Below are 26353 nucleotides of genomic sequence, written 5' to 3'. Positions count from 1 at the left end.
TGAAAACAGTCCCAGTTCTGGTTTCCAACAAAAAAAATTTTTTTTTTTTTTGCTTTATATGAGATAAATGTATGTGCATGTAGCTGGAATGACAATGTTTTATGTGTATTTTTAGTAAATGCCCTTTTCTTTATTATAAATTCCTGTATTTTCCACATTCCCTACATAGAAGACAGATTAATATATAAGAGAAAAAAATATTATTAACCCATTACTGGATCATAAAATATTGAGACTTACAATTTGTTGTATATATTTTAATTCTATGAATTTGTGGAGCCTGAACTATTGTCTGAAGAGACCTTTGAAGAACAGTTTATTGCCCAGAAGAGGGCAGCAGGTTGGGCAACAACTAGAGTATTGCCAGACATGGCCTTTGAAAGAAAGAATCAGGACAATTCCCAGTCACCACATTTCTTTTGAAGGCTTGCAAAGCTAGACCCCGACTCCTGGTTTACGACAGGGACTGGGAGACCCGGGAATCCCGGCTGCATCTTAATTGCTGTGTACTTACTGCATAACATAGTTTCTCTAGCTAGCCTACATTTGTAGTTTTGTCTTCTTTCCCTCTCTCAGACCCTTCTTCTGTCTTTGTGACATGTTTTGTAATGTCACCCAGGCTGGCCTGGAACTTGCTAGGTAGCCTAAGCTAGACTTGAACCTGCAACCCTGCTTCAGTGTCCTGAGTTTTGGGATTACAGGCGTACACTACGACTACACCTGGTGTTTTTCAGCATTTTCAGTAAGAGCAAGTAAACCATCGTTTGTCCTCAATCTTGTCTTTTGAGTGGCAACCTCTGCCCATCCTACACCCACCCCTCCCCCACATCTGTATCTGGAGACAAAGCATAATCACAGAGTGGTGCCCACCTGCTTTTATTTATTAGAAGATTTATTTATTTTAATTTATGTGCATGTGTCTGGGGGTGGTTGGTGGTGCCTGCTGAGGCCAAAAGAGAGCATCAGGTCCCTAAAATTTACCGGCAGTTGTGAGCCACCCTGCATGGGCACCAGGACCTAAACTCTGGTCCTGGGAACTGAACTCTGGTTCTGGGAAAAAGCAGAGTGTTCCTAACCTCTGGATGATCTTTCCTGTCCCTTTCTTACACCTGTTTTAGATCCCCTCTCCTCTGGTCACGTTACAGTTATTCATCTTTTTGTGTGAGAAAAGCATACATGTGCACATGAGAAGGTCAGAGGGCATCCACCCTCAGTGGATCCTGGGGATTGAACCCAGGTCCTTAGGCTCTGTGGCACCTTTCCCTGTCCGCTCATCCACAGATGTAAACTCCCACCTGTTCCAGTCCAGGCACTGTTTTAGGCAGCAGAATTTAAAAAAAGAGAAGGCAGGCAACAACGTTTTGTTGTTCTGTTGTTTTCCTGCATGGGAACCTAATTATTTACTCCTCTCTGTAAATCTATACCTACCTACATACATGTGTGTATATATTCTTATTGATATAAATACTGTTACGTAAAATTATCTGGTAGATTTTTTTTTTGCATATTACCATGATTAAATTCCTTGTGTTTGGCTTCCCACCCATGTTCTTCAAGGAAAATAATGATTTGAAATTAACTTTAAATTTTTTTTTTATTATCAAAGTATCCTGCTTCATTTGTTGACCCCCCCCACCACTGTCTTTTCCTGCTGGTCTCACTAGTTCTTACAAGTAGACCCTGCCTTCATGTAGCGTAGCAAGATACTAACTTTAATAGCTTATGTTTTAGACAGAAAGGATCATTTCAGAGAGTTGGAAACGCTATGAGAAGAATACACGTACATGCCAGCAGGGGGTGAATGGGTGGGTGGGTGCTCTGGCTGTCAGGGTACTCTTTTGTAGTGAGCTCCCCACTAAGAAGCACCCAGAGTCAGTAACTCCTACTTTGCTTCTACAATATTTAAAGGTAAACATTATTTCTGACCCTGTAAACAAGGGCTAATCATAAATTATTTGTTAATTTTTGAAGTTTATTTATTGTTGTGGGTGCACACATGTCACTGTGTTCCTGTGCAGGTCAGGTGACAACTAGTGGGACTGGTCCTTCATTCTACCATGTGGGTCTCAAGGACAGAAACTGGGTTGGTGGCAAGTGCCTTTACCCACAGAGCCATCTTGTCAGTTGATGATGGATGTTTAAAAGGCAATGAAAACGCTTCTTATATCAATTCTGGTAATATGCTGATGTATAAGAATAGAGAAGTGAAGAAAATACACAATAGGTTGAAATTCCAAGTTCCCTCACTCAGGTCAGAAGTAACGGCTGTGGACAGTTCATGGTTCTCCTGGTCCTTCCTCCCTGGGACACAGATGTATACTTAGAAGATTTTTATATTCTACTGTTATTTTATCTTTCTTTCACTAAGTCTTAGCTACATCATTTGATGAAGACAGTCCGTTTACTTAGCCAACTGATTTCTCTCTCTCTCTGGCTCATAAAATCTCTGCTGTATCCTTTTAAGTTTACTTTTGCTTCTCTTAAGTTGATCTGCTAGAGAAACCTACTGTTTTGATTCAAAACAATTAAAACAATCTGGTGATGCTGTTTTATTATCTTAGGTTGGTTTGCTCTCCTAGGGCTCCTCTCCCCGTGCTGAGCACAAACCGCTACTGTGCATCAGCAATGGCGGCTCACGCAATAAGACAAATGTACGAGGTAGAGGCAGGAAGTAGGGGGTTCAAGGCCTGAGCTATACGAGACCCTGTCTCAGAACCAAAACAAATACAAAGTCAGCAAATTTAAGTCCAAACAGACTTTGAAAACTTCTATACATTTCAGTATTTTTTCATTTCTTTCATTATTTGTTTAACACACTGTTGATGTCCTCTTCCTCACACTCCATCTCTTTCTCTTTGGGTTTTTGAAACAGGTTTCATTCTGTGACCTAGGCTGGATTTGAACTCATGGCAATCCTCCTGCTCCAGCCTCCTGACTGCTTGGATTACTTCCATGAGCCACCATGCCTGGCTCTCTAAGTCTCTCTCCAGGCTCTTGTTCAGAGGTGAAAGCGTGTGTCATGATAGTATTTTCTCACTCCAACCCCAGGGTGGATGGAGTTGTGCTCCCTGGGGCAGAATTACTTTCATAATTTTTAGGCTGTGCATTCCTGGATACTGTACGGAGGACATGGAGAAGACTCATCAGCACAACTATCTCACTGCCTGGCTAACTACAAGTCTGAAGACTCACCTGCTCTGGGCTCATGTAGAGCTTGGTCCCCACTTGTCCTGTGTGTGTGGCATAGGCTGGCATTGGAGTCAGAACAGTCTGCTCTTCTTCATCTTGGTCCATGGCAGTCACTAGTCCAAAGTCCCCAACTTTGACCACATCATCCATGGTGAAGAATATGTTGGAAGGCTAGGGAAATAAGGGGCGGGGAAGCACAGTGAGTACACACAGAGAAGGGAAAAAAGTCAAAAGAATTTTATGACTTCAGAAAAGAAACAGAAGACGCAGCAGATATTCTAAAGTATATGATTCTTTAAAATGAGCCATTGTCCCCAAGAAGAGGAGCAGCCGATCAACACAAATTAGATTCCATCTTTCGTTTTTGATATTAAGAGAGAGTAATGCCGGGCAGTGGTGGTGCACTGCTTTAATCCCAACACTCACAGAGGCAGGTGGATCTCTGTGAGTTCAAGGCCAGCCTGGTCTACAGAGAGTGAGTTCCAGGACAGCCAAGGGCTACACAAAGAAACTTTGTCTCTAAAAACAAAACAAAACAAAAAACAAAACAAAACAAAACAACAGAGAGAGAGAGTGGGGGTAGGACAGGAGGTTGGGTGGGTGGGTAGGGAGGTGGAGAAGGCTCTGGGAGGAGCTGGGGGAGGAGGAAGAATATGATGTATGTTTAAGGAAGAAAACCAAGTACTGTCTAATCAGTTTACTACTAACGCGTGTAACACAACCCTTTGAAAACCACTGTTTGTCCTCCACTCTCTAGATGTGGAAACCAAAGCCCCAGCCAGCAAGTGTTAAGGCCAAGAATTGAACTCAGGCAGCCTGGCTCTGTCTCTGCTGCCGTATCCTCATGCCTTACTCTATGGTAGATGATCACGATCTGACCATCTTATAAATGTAACACACCTCTCATCCGGTCTGTGTCCGAGGGGGAAACAGCCCAACAGCCCATCAAGGGGAATCACAACTCGTGACTGCTGTATACCCTGCTTCTAAACACCGCGGGGGGGGGGGGCCGCTCCTATGCCATCAATCACACTTGGGCCTTTGTCCTGAGTTCTAAACTCCCACTTGAATTTGCATATTAGATGCAGCTATCCAACTGTCACGTGAGCTCCAACTCCAGGTCCTCTACATGACATCTATCACTTTCCCCCAGGCAACAGTGATACAAGTGAGAGAGGTGTTGAAGCCCGAAAGAGGGGCCACCTAACCCCTAAAATCGAACCTTTTACTAAAATAATACTTCCGACACTGCCAGGAAATAACACTTCCCTTGGTTCCTAAGACACCATTATAAAACTCGGACCGTGAGACAACGAGGTTCCTGTAACTGGAATCTGGAGAAATAACCCAGAACTTCTCACCAATAGCCCCAGAGCAGAAGCAATGAAGGACCCTGGCTCTCTCCCTCCCTTTCTCCCCTTCCCCTGCCGGGCCACAGATCCAACCCAAGGCCCCAGGACTACCATGGGAGAGCTACCAAAAGTGGGACTTGTGTTGGAACTAACACCCTCTGCCTCTGTTTCTCTTGAGTCTCAAGTAGCCCAGGCTGGTCTCAACCTCACTCTGGAGCTGAGGATGACCTTAACATTCTGGTGTTTCTTCCTTTCACGTGGTGCTGGGGATCAAACACGGCTTCATGCATGCTAGACAAGCACTCCAACAACTGAGCCACATCCCCGGTGCCCTGCTCCCATTTGCCGACAGCAATTACTGACTGAACTCTTAAGAGGCCGCGCTTGTCTTCCTAGCATCCCTCCGGTGCTTTTCTTAGAAGCATCCTGACTTTGTGAACTCCCTTCTTTCCGCTTATGTAGCAACGCCAGTTTGCCCAATTCCTTTTCTGCCGAGGAGTCCAGTGGAGGCATGGGCTATGGTCCCTGGTTTACTGAGAACAAGGCTTAGGATTTCTGGCCAACTTGGGGGAAAGAAAAACTTGTCTTACCACCTCCTACCAAAAGCCCTCCAGAAAGCTTAAAAGGCAAAACATGTCCGAGAGCCACTGGCTGCCATCCTGAGTCTGTGACAGGAGAGCCTGGCTAGAAGTGGAAAGAAGAAAGAGGGAGAAGAGAATGTGTGCTCCCCAGATGGTCTGATCCCGGCTGACACTGTATCCGAATCCCCAACAGTTTTGTTGAATGGCTGACAGTCCTGTGGGCTTAGTCAGTACTAATGCTTTCGGGGGCAAGCAAAAGAAAATCCAAAATAAAATGAAGCAAGAGTCCAGAACATGCCAGGCACTGCTCTGAGGCTGGGGCGAGGGATCTAGGTGGGCGTGGTTTGGACCACATTAGCAACCAGAGGACAAATGACCTGGGAGTGATGAGGCTGACAAAGGAGAAACAGGTTGAGACAAGCTCAAAGAAAACAGAAGGCTGGAGGGGCAGTGTCAGACATGACGTCAGACAGACGACAGACATGTGACCAAACTGTGTGTGGAGGGAAAGCCTAGAAGACTTAACATCGACGCCTTGGGTCGGAACACAGCAAGGAAAAATTCAGCCAGGGAAAAATTCCTGGTGGTGTTTTTTTCAGCATTCTAGACATCTTTGAAATGGCTGCCTTTTCAAAGGAATAAATCATTTTATATTTTTAAAAACACTAGAGGGAAAATTAACTTTCGTTTGGGATTTTTTCTGGCACATATACAAATAGGGAGGAATCTTTCCACAACATCGGAGTGTTGAGCAAACCTTTCCCCTACACCTTGCTCGCATTATAAAACCAGCAGGACATTACTGTTAGCAAAGGCATCGGCTGTGGCTTTCACCTTGCTGCTTCTGTAGACAGGCGGTAAAGCCCACGCGGACCGTGCACACTTGTGAGGAAGGTTGACCGTACTCACACCTCAACAGCTTCTCAAGCTCAGGGTCTCTCTGAGTAAGACATCCTCTCCATTCCAACCAAAGGAATCACCCCTAAACTTTTCATTTCGTGCGGAAGAATCCATGGCCCCCAGTCTGGACCCACACCAAACTTCCGAAGCACGGTGAGCACTTATAACGAGTGCCAGGTACGTCGGAGCACAGGGGTTCTGTCCAGTTCTTATTCCTATTTTCTCCTCAAACTCTTAAAACGCATTAAGAATTTTTTAAATTTTTTGATGATTTTAGAAGAAAGCAACTTTGTATTCCAAAGATAACGACGGTCTCATGTAGTCCAGGTTGGCCTGGAACACCAGTGGCCGACAGTGGGGATTGAACTCGGGGCCTCCCTGCATGCTAGGCAAGCACTCTACCAATGGAGACACACTCCCAGCCCCAGAAACCAGCGCCTGCTATAGCTGCTCTAGTATCTGGAGCAAAAGTTTGTAGTTACATAACATAAAACTTAACACACTTAAAAATGAAGCCAAATCTGCCAAACAGTTAAGTCATTTCCCTCAAAAAATGTTTATGGGTTCCGTATACACCTACTGGGGGCCACCAGGAGCATGTGGATCACGGCAAGAAGCGCTCAAATAAAACCAGAAAAATAGAATCAGCAAACTGGTTACAGTCCTGTACACTTGTTTTTAGAAATGTATGCTATGGCTGGGTGGTGGTGGTGCACGCCTTTAATCCTAGCACCTGGGAGGCAGAGGCAGGCTGATCTCTGTGAGTTCGAGGCCAGCCTGGGCTACAGAGTGAGTTTCAGGACAGGCACCAAAGCTACACAGAGAAACGCTGTCTCGAAAAACCGGAAAAAAAAAAAAAAAAAAAGAAATGTATGCTATGGAAACACTGTGTGAATATATATATTCATTACTGAGTCAGGCTCTCACTTTGTGACCCAGACTGGCCTTGAACTCACATCAGTCCTCCTGTCTCAGCCTCCTAAGTGCTGGGATTACAGGATGCTCTACCACTTGGATTTGGAATTTTATGCAATTCAGCACAGGGTATTGCTGCACTGTTCCATATTGTATACTCTGAGACCAGGGTTTAAGTCTCACAGCTACAGCCACAGGGCTAAGCATTTACCACCTTCCTCTAGTTGGCTTCTCCCTCAAAGCCCTCCCAGTCAGCAATGCGGCAAAAACATGGACATCTACTGCCCCAAATCAGAGCTGGCCGGGGAAGACTCATCTCCCTTTCCCCCAGGTTCCTCTCACCATGTGCTGCTATAGAGACCCAGGGCTACCTGTGTCAAGGTTATTCAAAGCCGTAAGAAGTATCCACACAGTAAAAGAACAGAATTGACTCTCACAAGTTGTCCTTTGACTTTCACACATATACCAACCATACACATGAGTGTGCACTCTAAATAACTATAATAAAAGAAAAAACCTCTCTCTCTCTCTCTCTCTCTCTCCATATAATTTGGTTTTTCAAGACAGGGTTTCTCTGTAGCCCTGACTGTCCTGAAACTCACTCTATAGACTAGACTGGCCTCGAACTCAGAGACCCACCTGCCTCTGTCTCCTGAGTGCTGGGATTAAAGGTGTGTGTCACCAATGTCTGGAGGTTTTTTTTTTTTAAAGATTTATTTATTTATTATGTATACAGTGTTCTGCCTGCATGCATGCCTGCATGCCAGAAGAGGGCACCATGGTTGGGAGCCACCATGCGGTTGCGGGGAATTGAACTCAGGACCTCTGGAAGAGCAGCCAGTGCTCTTAACCTCTGGGCCATCTCTCCAGCCCTGTAAAAATATTTTTAAAGCATAGGGATTATGTAGTATAACTGCTCGTGGTGGACTTGAGTCAGAGACTCTTTTCCCCATCAGGACTACTGGAAACACTTTTCACAGTAAAACAAAAAAGAACAGGCGATAGAGGAAAATGCGTTTGCCTGAACCCTTCAAACATGAGACCTCCTCCTTTCCCATTTCCTTCCCGGACTGCTGCTCTCTGATGCCTTTACATCACTCCACTCTGGTGAAAGACTGACAACTGTAAATCCCGCTCTGAACCGCGGACGTCACACCCGAAGCCTGGTGTGACGTTCTCCGACGACAGACAAACCTTGAGGTCCCTGTGCATGAGTCCCTTGCTGTGCAGAAACTCCACGGCCTCTGCGATCTGCAGAAAGATGTGCAGACACACGCTGTGCTCCCTCTCCTCCATGCTGCAGCGCCGGTTCATCCAGTCTTTCAGGTTCTCCTTTCTGCACAGCTGCATCTGAATGTACAGGTACACCTTCGGGGAGCTGGGCTGCAGCTGGTCCACCGTGTTCTTGGTGAAATCTAAACTCAGAGTGGTTGGCCTGGTGGGAGAGGTAGACAGGGTGCCTTCTGAAGAGGATCTGCTGCTAGAGTACTTGAAGTCAGTTAGCTTATTCACATAATGGTTGCCATTGTGCAGCCGGGCCGTTCTGGGGTCTTCCTTACTGGAGGCATTGTCGCAGCCAGAGTCTTCGAACACTATGGAAGAGGATGTCCCCTCCCTTGACCTTGTGTAGGGAGACGCTTCAGAAGGGCAGAGTTCAAAGGAGTGCCCCTCATCATTGCCGTCCATGGTACCGTCTTCCACGTCGCACCCCGTCAGGCAGCTGTCATGGAGGTTGCGGGCTGCATCCACTGACTCGCTGTTGTCTCCACAGTCTGTTCCTGAGAACTCCAGGGGAGAGAACTGGCTCTCAGATGAACTTGTCTGGCCACAGGAAATGCCCACTGAGAAAGACCGACTTCTCTGAGGTGAAGGAGCTATGACTTCAATGTGTTCTTTTGTAGAGAAAGGATCCATTCTCCGGATCTTAACGGATGGCGCATCCATTGGGCTAGGAGAGCTGAGTGGCCAGTCTGTGCTAAAAGCGGGAGAAACACAAAGATTTGAATGAATATGTGTCGAATAGGTTATCTGATCTGTACCTTGGCTTAGAATGTTTCCATTATTATAAATACACTTACCAAAAACACATGGGGGAAATATAATATGCCACGTGGGACAAAGAACATCTCATCCCATCTATTCCTTTTCAAAAATTTAATTGGAAAGCTAATTTTGTTTTAAATTTGTGTGTGTACCTTCTTGTCTGTGTGTGCACCTCGTGTATGCAGTGCCTGTAGAGGCCAGAAGAGGGCACTGGATTCCCTGGAACAGGACTTACAGGCCGTTGTGAGCTGGGAACTGAACCCAAGTCCTCTGCAAGAGCAGCAAATGATCTTCACTGCTGAGCCATCTCTCCAGTCCTGAGAGCTTAATTACATACTTGAAATAGTTATTCTGTGTATCAGCCTTTTGTACAAAGTGTAAAATAGTAGAGCAACACCAATGACAGGGTTTTTTGATGGCCACAATTCTGAAGCCCCTGTGCAAACTACAGCAGCTCACAGGCTTTGATACAAGAGGACACTTCCCTTCATCCTGGAGTCTATAACAGGAGTTACTTAACAAGATACCTCCAGGGACTGAACACTCTGCGGGCAGGTTGCTTCATCATTCTTCACTGTGCTTCTGAGGGGCTTCCCACAACACATCATACACGGGGAGTGTCTGCAGACTACCTAAGCACATGTACTTTTGAAAACTGAAATAGCCACCCAGGCAGTGGTGGTGCACGGCTTGAATCTGAGCACTTGGGAGGCAGAGGCAGGCAGATCTCTGAGCTGGAGGTCAGCCTGGTCTACAGAGACTTCCAGGACAGTCAGAGTTACAGAGACAAACTGTATCTCGAAAAACAAAGCAAAACCAAAACAAAAACCCTGAAATAGCCTAAAACTATTTAAAATGAAGTTACAAATTGTTAACTGCCAAGATAAAAACCTCATAAAAAAGAAAAAACGCAGAAGCATTTCATATTGAGAAAAGCCCCTGTGGGTCCCTTGAATATTATTCATACTAAGCAAAAGCATGTTGAAAAAGCCTAACTCTCAGGTACTTAACAAGGGGTGAGAGAATGACATGGTGATACAGGAAGAACACTACCACACTTTCTTTTTCAGGCCACTGAAGGACACCATGTTCGCAGCGAAGCGCCACCTAGGAGGAGACGCTCATTTGTTCGTCGGTCTAACCAAGCTACCTTTCGTCCTTCAGCCAGATCTCATCCATCTCCTCTTGCCACTTCTCCGGCGGTGTCTCCAGCCAGGCATTGAAGTACCTCACAATGCCCGGGTGTTCCAGCTTAGCCAGGGCTTTGACTTCCCGCATCACCTTCTCCCGTGCCAACTCCCTGAAACACAGAACACAGGAGGGTCTGTCAGTAGCTGAAATATTCTCTGTCCAACGGGGAAAACCAAAGAATGCAATAGAAGTCTCTTTGAATGTAAAATCAAGAACATAGTTAGCCTTCGGCACATATTAACTACTAAATTACCAACAAAACAAAATGTGTAGTGCTTTTTTGTTTTTGTTTTCACCTTTCTGGAAATAATGGCTACTGACATACCTACTTCCTCATCTAAATAGTTTCTTAGCTGAATGAAAGTCACTACTGACTCTTAAAGGTCTGTTGGTCCATGTGAGGAAGAGTCACCCAGGAGATAAGTGTCTGGCACACAATGAGGGATGATCTATGTAGATTAGGTTAAACGAGGTAGAAAGACTTGTCAACTGTCAGACAAAAGGAAGGATGGAAGCCGAGCAGCAGCATCCTTCTCCCTGTGCTCCCTGACTGCAGACACAACGTGACCCGGTACCTCACACTCCCGTCCCAGCGCCTTCCCTGGCATGGTGGACTATGTCTTCAAACCGTGAGGCTAAACAAACCCTCCCTTCTGAAGCTGATTTTGCCAGGCATTTGTTACAGCAGTGAGACACAGGACCCTCCCACCCCAACCTCCTGACTACTGGGATGAGAAGCATGCACCGCCAGGGCCAGGCCTGTTCTTGTTTTCCTAGCGGTAAGCCACAAACTGCAGTTTGGATTTGGAACATCCCTGGGAGGTGATGGCAACTATACAGTGGTCCACTGGGGTGTGCCCTTGAAGGGGAGCTGCTGAGTTCTGAGTCTTCTCCTCTCTCCCTAGCCACGATGAACTGTTAAGCTGTTTTCTACACCACACATTCTCTCCCTTGTCACGGGCTAAAAAGTAACAAGGCCAACTCATCATCAACTGAAACCTGGGGACCAACAAGCCAAAACGAACAACCTTAAAGTGAATTATCTGCTCTTCTGTTACGTTAGTGGAACACCAACTAATATATTATAACAGAAGTGATTCTGAAATGCTGTGACTATAGTTCCTATACTTGCCTCTGGAGAAATATTAAGAATTCACATATATTTCTGTGTATATATGCTGTGTGATCCTGGTAAATGCTCATATGTGTATGTGGACACATAAAGGCCTAAGGAAGGAGTTGGGTACCCTCCTTTATCACTCTCACTGTCCATCATATTCCTTTTAAGGCAGGGTCTTTCTGACCTGGAGCTTGCTATTTTTTTTTTTCCTTTTCTTCTTCTTTTTTCTTAAATCTAGGCTAGAAACCAGGAAGCCTCAGCGATCCTCCCATCTCCATCCAATCTGGCACTGGTGTTACAGGTAAGTGCAGGATGCCCAGCTTTTTATTAGGGTGGTGGGATCAGAACTCTGGTCTTCAGGCTTGTGCAGTAACTGTGTTTAACCTCCAAGCCATCTACCTCTCTAGCCTGAAGACCACACTTTAAAGCAATCTACAGCTCACAACTTTGAGACCATGTGTTACTTGGCAGCACTTGGAAGCACGGAGCTGGAAGAAGAAACTACACTGTGACGATGGAGCACAAGGAAAGGCATTTTGCCTGTGAGATGAGATCCAATTTACTGAAAGCATCATCCATTACCTATTGGGGAGACGGATCCTCTTGATAGCATAATTGCAATCATCTACTTTGTTTTTAGCTTCAAAGACGACTCCAAAGCCACCGCGACCCATGCACTGAATTGGCTCAAAATCTGTTAGATATCTTAAAAAAAAAAAAAACATACAAATTTTTAAAGCTTGAAATAGTTTTAAATGTTATAGTAACGTTTCAATATTGAACAAAAACAGTTCAATATTACATCATCACACACAAATGCATAAACTCTGTAAACTCTCAGAATGTGTTTCATAAAAAGCACAGCGTGAATATTACCAGCAGTATTCTATTTACCTGTGTGCATAAATAAGCACACACACATAAATTCCATACACATAAGTAATGAATGGCTTTGCTTAGTTGGTAACCACTTGTTCTTATAGTAATTGTACTAATATCCGTCCTTCCCAAAACTTTGTTAGCTCCGTAGTATCATCTTGTCCATTCTCTCTACGCTTTTGCTTTAGCATTCTGCCTCTGTTAAAATGTCCTTTCACTGTCTTCCATTGCTTGTGAGTGTTCTCTGAAGAGAGTGAATCAACCTTACTATATGTAAGTGCACCATTAGCCGGAACTCTCAGTAAGTAGCAAAGCCGACATTGGGAACATAGCGTCATCACCCAGTACACCCACCGTGGAAGGTGTTCAGAGAAGCTCAGTTCACCACTGTCATCTCCCGCAGCCCGTCACTGTCACCCGCAGCCCGGCTCCCTCTGATGCCTCATGGTGGTCCTCCTGCTCCAGCCTCTCTCTACTGTCTGGATATTACTGCCATGGGCCACCATGACTGGCTAAGTTTCTCATCAGGTTCAGAGGGGAAAGCATGTCTCATTGTATTTCCTCACTCCCAAACCAGCTCAGGTTGGGGTTGTGTTCCCCACGGTGGAACTAATTTAACTAATTTTAGGCTGTGTACACTGGGTGTGAGATCACAGAAGTCAGGGGTCCGACCTACGCTGTGCATCACGCTCTCTCTCAGGTTCAGGGCTCTTGTTCCTGCTCTGCGCTCTCCTGGATAGCTGCTTCTTTGCACTTAATGAAATCCCATCCTTCCTCGATCCTGCTGATCTCACCCGTTTAACTGTCCCCATTGCACCGTCCACACAGTGCTTTCTTTGACGGTTACAATGACGCTCGTGTGTCTCAGCACCGCTGCATCACAGGGACCACAAATGTGGACGAAACACTTTTTTCTGTCTTTCTAGAATCTGGACACTAGCTGGCAAATCAAAGGTCTGACAAATGTCTGTTGAGTTCCTCTGAGAATTCATGCATGCACGCTGGAGAGTCCTCCAGCCCCACGGATGGAGACTCAGCTGCTCCATGGAGTGGCTCTTAGGACCTGTACACGCATGGTAATTTAGCAGTTGCCTCAGCTGTTCAGAGGACAGCTAAGGAGGAGACATAATCGACGCCAACCCTCCCTGGGCCAATTACCTTCACAGAGAAGGAAGAGCCATCATCTGAATCCCCCAAAATAGAGTCAAGGACCTCGGTACAAATCCGCCTCCCCAAATGCACAAGCCCTCAAGAGTTGAAGGGCCAATTGTACCACCTTCCTATCTTCTAAAAAGAGTGACATCTCATCCATGATTAGAGACATAAATCAGTCTCATTTTGCTAACGTCTCAGCTGGTGGACGACAAAGCTGGGGTGTGGATTCACAACTGAACACTCCAGAGGCTGTCTGTGTGCAGCCACATTTCCTGAGACTCTTACCGGGACACGTAGCCTGAGTTTTTAACGTCGCTCCAGCTACTGTCACTGGCATCGGCACTCACAGGGTCGTATTTATTTTCAGTCTGACACTGCGTTTCAGACTCCTTCCTTTGCTGAGAAGGCAGAAAGCAGAGTTACTCACTGTTAGTACAAAGCTGATCGGAAGTCAGCCGATCATCTTAGATTATGAGATAACATTGGAAAACAAACAGCACTGGGAAAAAAATGAAAAGCATCGATACGAGAAACAGCAATTCCCTTTCCTGCACTTCAGTAGGTTTACGTTTCCATTGCCAGCCCCCTTGCCAGTAAATGGATTCTTTTCTCTTTCTAAAAAGATTTTATTCTGTGTGTATGAATGTTTGCCTTCATGAATGTGGATGTACCATGTGCATACGTGTGTGCAGGTGCCCACCCAGGCCAGAAGAGCATGTCAGATCCCACAGAAATACAATTACAGACGGCTGTGAGATGCTCTGTGGCTACTGGGAACTGAACCTGGGCCTTCTTCAAGAGATGTAAGTGCTTTTAACCTCTGAGCCATCTTCCCAGCCCGGGTAGATGCTTTTAAAAAAATATTCTGACTACAGGAAATTGAACTTGGCAATGTCTCTTTACCAACCTCAAGAGGACTTTCTAGAGGATATTAACTATTATCATGGTAAAGGGCAGAGGTAATAATGGCTCATCTATTCCCTGATTCTTGTCCTGCTGGGTGCTGTGTAAGGGACTGGAGAGCTGGACAAGTAACTAACTGGTTCCAGAATGTCGTCAACAAGCAGAGAGAAATGAGACAGTCTCTATTAAGTGCATCGGCAAGGGGCAGAGGGTGCTATTCATTTATTTACTTGTTTGTTTATTGTATATATAGTATTCTGTCGTCATGTATGCCTGCAGGCCAGAAGAGGGCATTAGATCTCATTATAGATGGCTGTGAGGCGCCATGTGGGTGCTGGGAATTGAACTCAGGTCCTCTGGAAGAGCAGCCAGCGCTCTTAACCTCTGAGCCATCTCTCCAGCTGAGGGTGATTCTGACATAAGCAGAGAGCCTAATTAAGGAATCTAAGATGTGGGGAAAGATAGGTACAGAGCAGGCAAGGCATAACTCACTCAGAACCCTTGCATATTTGAAGAAGGACAAACTTTATTCTAACAAAAATGTGAAGTCAGTTATTAGAGGTTCTAGTGCCAGGAAATGTGTTAAAATGGAGCTGGAGAATGGCTTTCAGACAGGGAGTGGACTAAGGGTATGAGCCCAGTCAGAGGATATTTCAGCCATCAGAAGACGAGCAATGGTATTTGTACCGAGGGAATGGAAATAGAGATAAGGAAATGAAAATTGAAGATATTACGAAGAAGACCTTGACAGGACTAGGGACTGGTGAGGGAGAGAACAGCTTTGGCTGTGGTAAGAGAGCAGAACACTGCAGTCGGAGACAGAAAATGCCAGTGGGGACAGGCTGGGGACGGGATGGGATGGATGAGCACAGTCTGAGATAAGGCTCATTTGAGCTATTTGTATAGTTCTAACTGGACAGTTGCTCCAGAGAAAGGATTTGGATCTGGGAGGAAACCTTGATCCCAGCACCCAGGAAGTGGAGGCAGGCAGACTAACATCAGTTCTGGTCAACATGGTTACAGGGTGAGCCCCTTTCTAAAAAAAAGAAGAAAAAAAGGAGGGGATGTGGGATTTGGGAATCTACAAGATGCTTGATGCTGGAAAGAACAGGAGAACACGTGAGAAGACTGTAGAGCCCTGAGGTGTACTGTGGTGGCCAGGAGGAGCTGAGGAAGGTGAAGTCCTGAAGGATCCACTCAACTTCCAAGAAAGAGACTGGGAGGGCCCGGGTCAGGGAAGTCAAAATGGAAAAGTCAAAGAGAAGCACACAACAGTGTCATCACAGAGGCTCAGCTAGGGGGACAGGAAATTGTCCACTACATTTAACAAAAGGTCATCTAGAGGTCTTGTCAAGGTCGGTTTTGAGAGTTGTAGGAATGAAAGCCAGAATGCAAAGGACAGAGGACTGAGTGAAGAGAAGGAAGCAAAAACGGGTGCAGCCATGCCTGGCATCACAGCCATCCGGGCCTCTACAGCACACGTACACAACAGTGTGCTCATAAATATGTTATTATTATAATTTAAAGATATTTTATTTTTATGTATGTATGACCCTATGCCAAAATACATGTGGAGGCCAGAAGAGGCTGTCAGGTTCCCTGTAGCTGGAGATACAGGCAGTTAAGAGCTGTCTGATGTGGGTACACAAGAGCAGTAAGTGTTCCTAACCACTGAACCATCTCTCCGGCCCTCCCGAAACATCATCATAGACTTGCAAAGCAACTGCGGCTAGTATGCTTTTTGACGGTGCGTTGTCTACTTCAGATACAGAGACACTGACCACTGTGCTGTAAGCACACACTGTACAAGACTGCAGCCTAGCACTAGCAGGCTGTGTCATGCTGTCTAGATGCAGCAGCCTTGACCGTCTAGAGTGGAAGTACACTCTAGGACCTTTGCACGGTGATAAAATTGCCTAGTGACACATTTCCCAGGTTGTTCCTTCTCGGCTAAGTGATGGACAACGGTATAAGCATAAGTGATCCTGTGGTAAAATCAGAATACATTAACCTCCCGCCTCCCGTAAGCTTTCTATACAGCAGACATTTGGAAACGCATTAGGTTGAAAGAGCATCTTACCCTGTGGGGCTGAGGATGGAAAAGCCTGCGCACGATAAAGGTCGTGGCTACGATGCAAAGCAGGATGGTTGCAAATATTTCCTTCCACCAGTGCAGGAGGAGGACGGGGTCCTTCTTGCGGATGTTCTTGCTGTAGTGTGGGCTCTCCAGGAATCTGACTGTGATCTGTGTGCTCCGTTTATTCCTTTCTCTCTTGTAGTACGGCAGATAGTAACCATTATCTGAGACAACAAACACCCAAAGGGGTTTCCTGTTAAGACAACTATAATAGCTATTCCCCCACCCCCCCCCCCCCCCCGACTTTTTTTCAAGATAGGATTTCCCTGTGTAGCCCTGGCTTCCTGGAACTCACTCTGTAGACCAGGCTGGCCTCGAACTCAGAGATCTGCCTGCCTCTGCCTCCCGAGTGCTGGGATTAAAGGCATGCGCCACCACTGCCCGGCAATAGTCTTATCTTTAATGGCCAAAAATCAGGCCATTTTATGGTTATGATACCAATTCCTTTTCTTTTCTTTCTTTCCAGACAGGGTTTTCCTGTGCAGCCCAAACTCAGACATGCCTGCCTCTGCCTCTCAAGTGCTAGGATTAAAGGTGTGCACTACCATGCCTGGCACTAATTCCTTGACTCTCGTGGACCCAGGTCTTCTGAATAATGACACATACACTTCTTAACAGCTCAGTCGTTTCTCTACCTCAAACAGAGCATTTTAAATTATTTATCGTAAATAATGATCAGGGAAAGCCCTTCCAAGGGCTGCCCCACTCATCACCTTACTGATAATTAAGTTACTCAAGCTTCCTTCAAGGGGTCTTCAGTTTTCTTTCACTTGGGATCAGTTAAACACCAGATGCTACCACAGTCTTCCCTCCATCATACTCTCTCGTTCACTTTGGGATGTCAAAGTGAATCTGTGCTGGCAACCAGCATGTCTTATTTTATTTATTATTTTAATTCTTATGTGTATGAACATTTTAACTGCATGTATTTATGTGTAGCATGTGCATGCCTGGTGCCCGTGGAGGTCAGAGGAGCGTTGCAGATCCCCTGGAACTGGAATTATGGATAGCTATAAGGCACTGTGTGGGTGCCGGGACAGGACCTGGGTCATCTGTAGAACAGTAAGTGTTCTAACCACTGAGCCATCTCTCTAGTGCCCGTACATCTATCCTTAACCTTCCACTTTGACTACACAGGGACAGACTAAAAAATTCTCTTTTACTGGTTTTTGATCCATTTTAGGTGATGTCTACTATTTCTAGCTCACAGCCTTCTGTTTTCTTACTGATTTGTGTTACATAATAAATTTTCAGTTCTAACATCTAAAGTGACTAATGTTTTTGTCTGATACCAAGCTGAGGTTTAAAAACTGTCAAAAGACTTCCATGTGTGAACATACCCCAATTTTATTTTATTTACTGATTTTAAATTATGTGTAGATGTGTGTGTTTATGTTTTGGTATTTGTATGTACATGAATGCTGGAACTACAGAGGCCAGAAAAGGGCATCACATTGTGAGTCACCCCATGTAGGTGCTGGGAACCAAACTCAGGTCTTCTGCAAAAGCAATATGCTCTCCTAACTACTGAGCCACCTTTCCAGCCCCTATATCCTAACTTAAAAAAAATTTGCTGCTGCTGGATATGGTGGCCCACACCTTTGGCACAGGTCTTTAATTCCAGCACTTGGAAGGCAGAGGCAGACGGATCTCTATGATTCTTAGGCCAGCCTGGTCTACACAGCAAGGTCCAGGCCAGCCAAGGCTATATAGTGAGACCCTGTTTCAAAAAAGACAATAAATAAAGTTTAATTGCTGCTGCTGATATGACACATTATTATTTTTGACTTGTGCATGAATTTTTCTGAGGATAAAAGTACATGATCTCATCTTAGACCATTTTCATGTAGCTCCCTGAGAAATACCCATTTTCTTCTTCTGATCTTTTAAAAAAAATATGCATTTATTGTGTAAGTATGTGTACATGTATGCCATGTGTCCATGTGGAGGTCACGGGACAACTTGCAGGAGGGGGTTCTCTCCTCCTACCACATGGGTCTAGAGCAACTCATGTTATCAGGCTTGGCAGCAAATTTCTTTATGTACTGGCCTGTTTGAGACAGAGCCTCACTAAGTAACCCAGGCTGGCTTTGAACGCATGATCCTCTTGCCTCTGCCTCTTTAGTGCTGAGAATATAGGCTTGTGCCATCACGCCCAGCTGTTTTCATTATAGAGTTTATTATATATAGTCTATATTTTATAGTCAGATAAATGGCAGAGGAATGAATCTTAACCATTAGAGCAAGGGGAAGCATCGAGCAGATTATTAAATTAGAGCTAATAATAAAACATAATACATGTTTATGGACACTTAGGATGTGGCCGGAAGAATGCTAGTTCATATTGCGACCCACGATCTCACAGGTGTGTCCAGTGAATATGTACTAGTTACTAGTGGTTTTACAGATATGAAAACCCAGACACAGGGAAGACAGCGGTGCCCAAGCTAGTGTAGTGGCCACTGAGATTGGACCCTTACAGTCCAGCTGTGAAGCTTGTACTGCTTATGGCCTCCCAAATTTATTTTTCACTTTTCTATATGTCAATCAACTTACCTTCATCTGAATTCTATTGATTAATTTCAAACAACTGAATGAGACAAATGAAACAAGTAATTTCCATTTATGAGTAATAACACTTACCATATGGATACTGTAGAATTGAAAGTGCACCATTACTGTATTCGTCATGGGAAAACTTATCATTACTTAGACATTTGTCAAATTCATCAGACCCAACCAAGACAGGAGTCCTAGAAGGAGAATCTGAAAAGAATGTAAACTATTAACCACGTGACTTTGACGAAAGGCATCACTTAGCCGATATTCACCCACAGCTTAGTTCAAGAACACAGGTCAGAGGGCCCAGCATCCTCGCTGCTGAGAAGCAAACAGTCCTACACAGAACACGAGACTCAGAAGATGGCCCAGCTGCAGTCCTAGCTATTGGGGGAAGGAAAGACTGGAGCCCAGGAGTTGGAGATGAGCCTGGGCAAGACAGATCATGTCTTAAGACAACAGACACAGAAAGTCTGTTCAAAGAATCACGTAAGTTCAGCAAGGTGGTTAATTGGGTAAAGGCATTTGCCAATCAAGTCTCAAACTTGAATCTGATCTTGGAACCCACATAACGGTGGAAGGACAGAATTCCTCTACAGCTGTCCCCAAACTGATACATGTATGTATACAGGGCATGCATGCCCATAATAAAATTAAACTAAAAAAATTTTAAAAATTCAAATAAAATGTTTATAGTAAATAAACAAAAGGTGTGGAAAGACAATTAAAGAATTTGGCCCAGTACTTCAATTCAATTCACTTATTTTTCTGAAAAATATGATGTGATAACCAGATAACTTTTTACTTATTCCCTTTCTCTCTCTCTCTCTCTCTCTCTCTCTCTCTCTCTCTCTCTCTCTCTCTCTCTCTCTCATTTCTTCTTTCTCTCTTTTTCTTTTTTTGAGATAGGATCTTACTGCATAGCCCTGGTGTCCTGGAATTCGTTCTGTAGACCAGACTGGTTTGAACTCAGTGATCCACCTGCCTCTGTGCCACTACTGCCTGGCATATTCTTTTCTTCCTTCCTTCCTTCCTTCCTTCCTTCCTTCCTTCCTTCCTTCCTTCCTTCCTCCCTCCCTCCCCCTCTCTCTCTCCCTCTCTCTTTCTCTCCCTCTCTCTCTCTCTAAATGCTATTAATGTTTGTTTGTTTTGAAGACAAGGTCTTACAGTGTAGCCCTGATTGGCCAGAACTCATTGTGCAGATCAGGCTGGCCTTGAACTAACAGAGATCGGACTGCTTCTGCCTCCCAAGTGCTTGGATTAAAGGTATGCTTGTTCTTTTCTTGAGATAGGGTCTCTTGTAAGTTCAGACTGACCTCAGACTCACTATGTAACTGAATAGGACCCTCAACGCCTCCGAGCCTCCTGCTCCCACCTTCCAGACGCTGGGAAGTTGCAGGCCTGTGCTACCACACCTGGCTTACTTAGACACTTTGGTGGTACTTGTAAAGTTTTTAAGTGACTTACGGATTAAGGGCTTCCATTTGATCGTCGGCAGAGGAATAATAGCATTTTCGCTGTTGACAGACTCCAAGGCCTTTGGGCTTGTAGGGAACTTTTCTGAGACTCTGACAGATGACTGCAGGTACAGCTGGCCTCTGTACATCCCTGGGTCAACCACAAAAACATGTCACTCACACAATGGAGTTCTTAAAAGTTTGCTTTGATTTAATGCACTTAGATGAATTCCACTTACTTCTTTGTCTGCTACAGTTCTTTCCAGAGAAGAAAGATGCTCAAGGCATCTACAGCTGACTCAACAAAACCCAAGATAATATAAGGCCTCTACATTGTTAGGTTGTGGGATAATCTTTTTGTACACTGTAAAGATCTGTCTTTGCCAAGGCACCTTCTGATTGGTTTAATAAAGAGCTGAATGGCCAATAGTTATGAGGGAGAGAATAGGTGGGACTTCTGGGGAGAGAGGGGAACTCTGGGAGGAATCTGAGGTGCAAGAAATTTGCCAGCCTGACATGGAGGAAATGAAATGCACGATACAGAGGAGAGGTAATAATCCACGTAGCAAAACATATATTAATATAAACAGGTTAATTTAAGTTTTAAGAGCTAGCTGGGAACAAGCCTAAGCTAAGACCAAGCTTTCATACTTAATAAGAAGTCTCCGTGTCATTATTTGGGAGCTGGCAGTACAAAAAAAGTCCAACTACATACATTGTTTATATATGGCCTCTACAATGTTCCTCACTGAATAAATAGCACCTTTACAATAACAGAAAACCACTCCAATCAAATCATTAAATAAGACTCCCTGTACTTTGAAGAGATGAAAGGACTGTCTCCATAAGGGAAGTTTATCTACACAACTGTAATTCCAGGCCCATGACTAAGAGTTTGGCCAAATGCTATTGCAACACATGCATGATATTTTCATTTATTTTACAAAGAGGAGGGCATTCTTTATTTCCATGAATATATTATTTAAAGATATATGTGACTTGTTCATATTGACAAAGACATTCATATTACAGTTTTTCATGGAGACCAGGTTGAGGTATGGGTGGCATATAGTTTATATAATTTTATGACAATTTAATAACCCAAACTAATCCAAACATATACAAAAAACTTATATGATATGCTCAATAGTCCAGAAGTGCAGGAGAACTTTGTTTTTGTTTTTCAGAAAAGCTGTAAAGATGCCACAAAATAAAAAACTACAGCCTATATGGGGAGAGCAAACCTGTACAGATGCGAGGGAAGGATTTTATCTCTACACAGTAAGAGCATTTCTGTTTGTTTGTTTGTTTGTTTTGTTTGTTTTTTGAGTCAGGGTTTCTCTGTGTAGTTTTGCGCCTTTCCTGGAACTCACTTTGTAGAGCAGGCTGGCCTCGAACTCACAGAGATCCGCCTGGCTCTGCCTCCCAAGTGCTGGGATTAAAGGTGTGCGCCACCACCACCCAGCAGTAAGAGCATTTCTAAGCCTTTCTAACATCAGTCTCAGACGAGAGAATAGACTATACTAATTAGACTGCAGAACCAGACAAATGGAAAAACTGCAGGAATGCAAATCGAGGCAGAGGTGTCAAGGGATGGCTCATCAGCGAAGGATTCTGGGACCGCTCACGAGCTACATCTACCCACCTAAGTACACGCTGTTCTCTGTGGCTCCTCGAGCAGCTTCCACAATGTCTTCTTCATCCTCCAAAACTTCCTCATTAGCCGTGTAACTTGTATCGTCGAACAGACTGATGGGGATGACTTTGCCGTCCCTCACCAACCAGGCGGACGCAATCGGTGTACAAAACTAGACAAGAAGGGAAAACATTTAGGAACTTAAGCGGTATTTAAGAGGTTTCAACTTGTAAATATCATTTACTTATAACTTCTTTCTGGGTGTGGATGTGTGGTGTGAGCATGCGAGTGCACATGGAAGCTAGATGTTAATGCTGGCTGTCTTCCTTAGTTGCTTTTATTTAATCTTATTTTATGAATGTGAGTGTTTTGTTTGCATGTACGTTTGTGCACCACTTGCATGCCTGGTACCTGTGGAGGTCAGAAGTGTTGCGTCTACTGCAAATGGAGTTACAGGCAGCTGTGAGCAGCCATGTGGGTGCTAGAAGTCTAACCTGTGTCCTCTGCAAGAGCAGCAACCGCTTCTAACCACGGAGCCCTCTACCTCTTCAGCTCCCCCATCTTATTTTTGATACAGGGTCTCTCACCAACTACAGGAACTCACTGTTTAGGCTAGGCTGGCCAGCCAAGGAGCTTCATGGATCTGCTCTTTTCTGTCTTTCCAGGACTGGCTATAGACCTGGATCTCCAGGCCTGGCTTTCCATGTGGGTGCTGGAGACCTGAACTCAGGTCCTCATGTGTGTGCAGCACGTGATTACTGACGGAACCGTTTTGCCAGCTCCACAAAATGTCTCTTAAGGTCAGTTTTAAAGCAGAAATGAGGGGCCTGGAGAGACGGCTCAGAGGTTAAGAGCACCAACTGCTCTTCCAGAGGTCCTGAGTTCAATTCCCAGCACCCACATGGTGGCTCACAACCATCTGTAATGAGATCTGGTGCCCACTTCTGTGTACATAATAAATAAATCTTTAAAAAAAAAAAAGGCAGAGATGAGTTGAGCACCCAAAATGGAGTTACCTCCCTCTAGCAATGCGTGTGGTTAAATAGGGACTGGAGGACACAGCCACTGAGTCAGAGTCTCAAATACCTGATACTCCCATTCCAGGTGGCCTCCCTTCTTATTAAACGCGATGACCTTCCAATCGGCAACGGAAACCTTTATCACCGTGTCCAGCATGGAACCTTCCTGTTCTTCCACATCTGAAATAATTTTAGAGTCTTCTTTGTTTCCACCAGGCTTAAAGGTGCTCTCAATAAATCCCGCTCTAGTTTCCATGTCTGGAATATACCGAAGTTCAAAGTGGCCAACACTGAAATTCCACCTTAAATTTACAAAGGCATGTTTTAGAATCTTATAGTGAAATGAAGGGACCGAATAATATAACACTGTTTTTAGACTGAAGAAGAAAATAGAACAATTTTGTGATGACGAGAACATGTCACCGTAACTTTCTGGAAAGGCATGCAATGCTGATTTCCACCACAAGAGGGCCTGAGAGAACTGTGGCTGATCCTTTGCAAACACTCATTCTGAGGTGGTAGACTAGAAACACCTAGGGCCAGATGGTCTCTCAAAAATTAGCACATTTCATAAAGCACAACAAAACCACCTTAAAATGAACTGACATGCAGCCTGCCTCAATTTCTTAATTACCTGAGCACCTTCCATTCAAGTGCAATAAAATACTGCCCAACAAACCAATATATAAGGCAAGGTATAGGCATCAGTTTTAGATTCTAATGAAAAGATGGCCTTGCAGAACAACTTCAACTTTTTTCAGTCACCTAAACTCTACTGTCAGCTCTCTACTAACCAAGATATGGTGGGTCATTTACTCTGTCCTAGGGGTCTGTGTTCCTATCCATAAAGCAGCAATGTTTCCTCTAGAGTTATCAAACAGGAAAGCCACTTAACTACTGACTTAACTATGTTATGTCGCTTAGATATAAAACGGTCTAGCTAAGAATTCTGAAATCTAGTAATATATGTACACTCATACATATACACATATATATGCATGTATAAGTACATATACATATATGTCTATGTTTAAGGAACATGGAGCTTAGAACACACGAACACACACACACACACACACACACACACACACACACACACACTCTCTTCAGGTTCTGGTAACTCACAAATCTGCTAAGCTGCACTTCCGCTCCCAGGTGGCTGAGCTCCCACTGAGCTCTCAGAGTTAGCCTCAGCAGGATAAAGAGTGGCAGATAAATGCAAAGCTCTATTCACAGGCCAGAAAAAGTAGGAAGGAGAAATACATTCTTAATCAGGTTTGGAAAAAAAACAAATTTCAGGAGAGACACCTGAATTCTATTTCATCAGATGACAAAATCTGCAAGTCTGGTTCAGTTTCACAGGATCAAGATGGGATCTAAATTTTTTTTTTTTTTTAACTACATAGACAACTCAGAGCTTAGTGTTGCAGGCTGAAAAAGCCTGGACATGACAGAAGATCAGCATATCTAGTATTTGAATCATATATTTAAGTGGAGAAATTAGATAAATCACATTATTTGAAGAAACAAGAAGTTTTAGATCAAATGAATGGCTAGTACTTTTAAAGAAAACAGAGTAAATGATTCTTCTAAAACTGGGAGCTGGGACTGCAGCTCAGGGATGGAACATTGCATGTGCAAAGAGCTGGGTTTGAAATGAAAAGATAAATAAAATAGACTGACAAGACAAACTATGAAACTGCCCACTAGACACTCAAAGAGTACACATTAAGTTTGTCTTGAGAGTTTCCTGCCATCAAATAACTTCTCTCAGTCATTTTACTATGCCAAGTGTCACTGACCTAAGACTCCTGGCTACCATGCCCTGAAGCACACAACGTGAAGCCGTTTGGTGTCTGTCAATATAAGCAGGTGATGAACCAGCCTGCCTCCATCTTAGGCTTAAAAGCTACCTTCTAGTAAAGACAAACTAGGTTCATTCTGTTTATGATTAAATCTGTTTCTCAAGGATTGGGTCGTGCCCCACCTGTAACCTTAACTACAAATGGTTCTGAACTGCCTGTTCCAGGTAATGGCGATCATGGCTTTGCTTCCAAAGTTGTTATAGCCATCTTGCAACCCTACCTTTGTTTCAAAGTTGTTATGACTACCTTGTTATGACAATCTGTTGTTATGACTACCTTGTTACTACCACCCTGCAATCATGTCTTTGTTTCAGGAGGTTGTTATGACTCACTTGTTATATGTATGTTCTGCTCCTCTAACTCCACCTATTTTGTACCAAGTCCCCCATTGGAAACTCCCTACTCCTGAGCTATAAAAACCTTGTCTTCTTTAGGTCCAACGCTGACCTCTCAAACCCTGCCTTAGGGGGAGGCAGCCCATGTACATGAATAAAAAAGCTTGATTTAATTAACTGCTTGCTTTGATTAATTTGGTCATGATGATTTGGGTTGGTGGTCTTTCTCCTCAAACCTTTGGGATTATTAACACAGGAAGACATTTGTTTCTCTTAAAAGTACGTTGTGCTTTCAGATTAATAAACAGTTCACAGAAACTCTTTAAAGGAAAGTCTGTGAAAAATCTTGACTTCAAAGGAGTCTGCCCCAGATATCCCCCAGGGTTTCCCTGCATCGCCAGGACTCAGAGATCCACCTGCCCCTGCTGGGATTAAAGGTGTGTGCCACCATGCTCAGCTACTGAAGAAACTTCTAAATAATGCCATCACCAATATGCTGATACCCACTTCTCACTGCCACTGCGAGGCCCAACAGCTCGCACGGTCTTCTGTGTGCGCTGCAGAAGCAAGATGTCTTCCTCTTCTTCCATGTCATCGTTATCCCATCTGCGACACCCCAGGGCAGAACAGATATACCTCAGCTGAAAAGACAGACATAAAATGAGTCAAGGAAGCAACATGCATGCATGCATGCCTCTATATAGCCTTGGCCAGCCTGGAACTTGCTCGTGTAGACAAAGCTGATTTTGAACTCAAAGAGATCTATCTGCCTCTCCTTATAAATATTGGGATTAAAGTATTGGGATTAAAGTGTATGTCACCATGCCCAGCACAAGATCTCTCTCTCTCTCTTTCTTGAGACAGTGTTTCTCTGTGTAATAGCCCTGGCTGTCCTGGAACTCAGAGATCTGCCTGCTTCTGCCTCCCTAGTGCTAGGACTAAAGCCAAGCACCACCACACTTATTATTTTTAAAAAGTAAAATGAAATTTTAAAAATGCATAAGAAGTTCCCAAGTAAAGAGCATCAGTTTGATTACTAAATCCTAAAATGAGTTTTTTTTAGAACCATGAAAGTTCCAACAATATTTATTTTAGGCAGTGAGTGATTTTAAGGATT

At 44.2% G+C, this 26353-nt stretch overlaps 1 protein-coding gene across 1 annotated transcript in view; it reads right to left on the bottom strand.

Moving 5' to 3' along the window:
- Positions 1–26353, bottom strand: part of Eif2ak3 (eukaryotic translation initiation factor 2 alpha kinase 3) — a 67659-nt gene that overhangs the window by 5609 nt on the left and 35697 nt on the right. Inside the window, exons 4-14 of the mRNA XM_028859420.2 lie at positions 25744–25877; positions 23104–23338; positions 22027–22189; positions 20392–20532; positions 19009–19131; positions 16309–16529; positions 13611–13723; positions 11874–11996; positions 10131–10280; positions 8132–8912; positions 3193–3360 (exon numbers count right to left, since the gene is read on the bottom strand). Coding sequence (XP_028715253.1) covers positions 3193–3360; positions 8132–8912; positions 10131–10280; positions 11874–11996; positions 13611–13723; positions 16309–16529; positions 19009–19131; positions 20392–20532; positions 22027–22189; positions 23104–23338; positions 25744–25877 — 2352 coding nt within the window. The remainder of the gene's footprint in view (positions 1–3192; positions 3361–8131; positions 8913–10130; positions 10281–11873; positions 11997–13610; positions 13724–16308; positions 16530–19008; positions 19132–20391; positions 20533–22026; positions 22190–23103; positions 23339–25743; positions 25878–26353) is intronic.

Source organism: Peromyscus leucopus, chromosome 3 (genome assembly GCF_004664715.2).
Source record: "Peromyscus leucopus breed LL Stock chromosome 3, UCI_PerLeu_2.1, whole genome shotgun sequence".
Lineage (NCBI taxonomy): Eukaryota > Metazoa > Chordata > Mammalia > Rodentia > Cricetidae > Peromyscus > Peromyscus leucopus.
The sequence above is the reverse complement of the archived record's forward strand: the minus strand, read 5'-3'. Positions and strand labels throughout refer to the sequence as shown.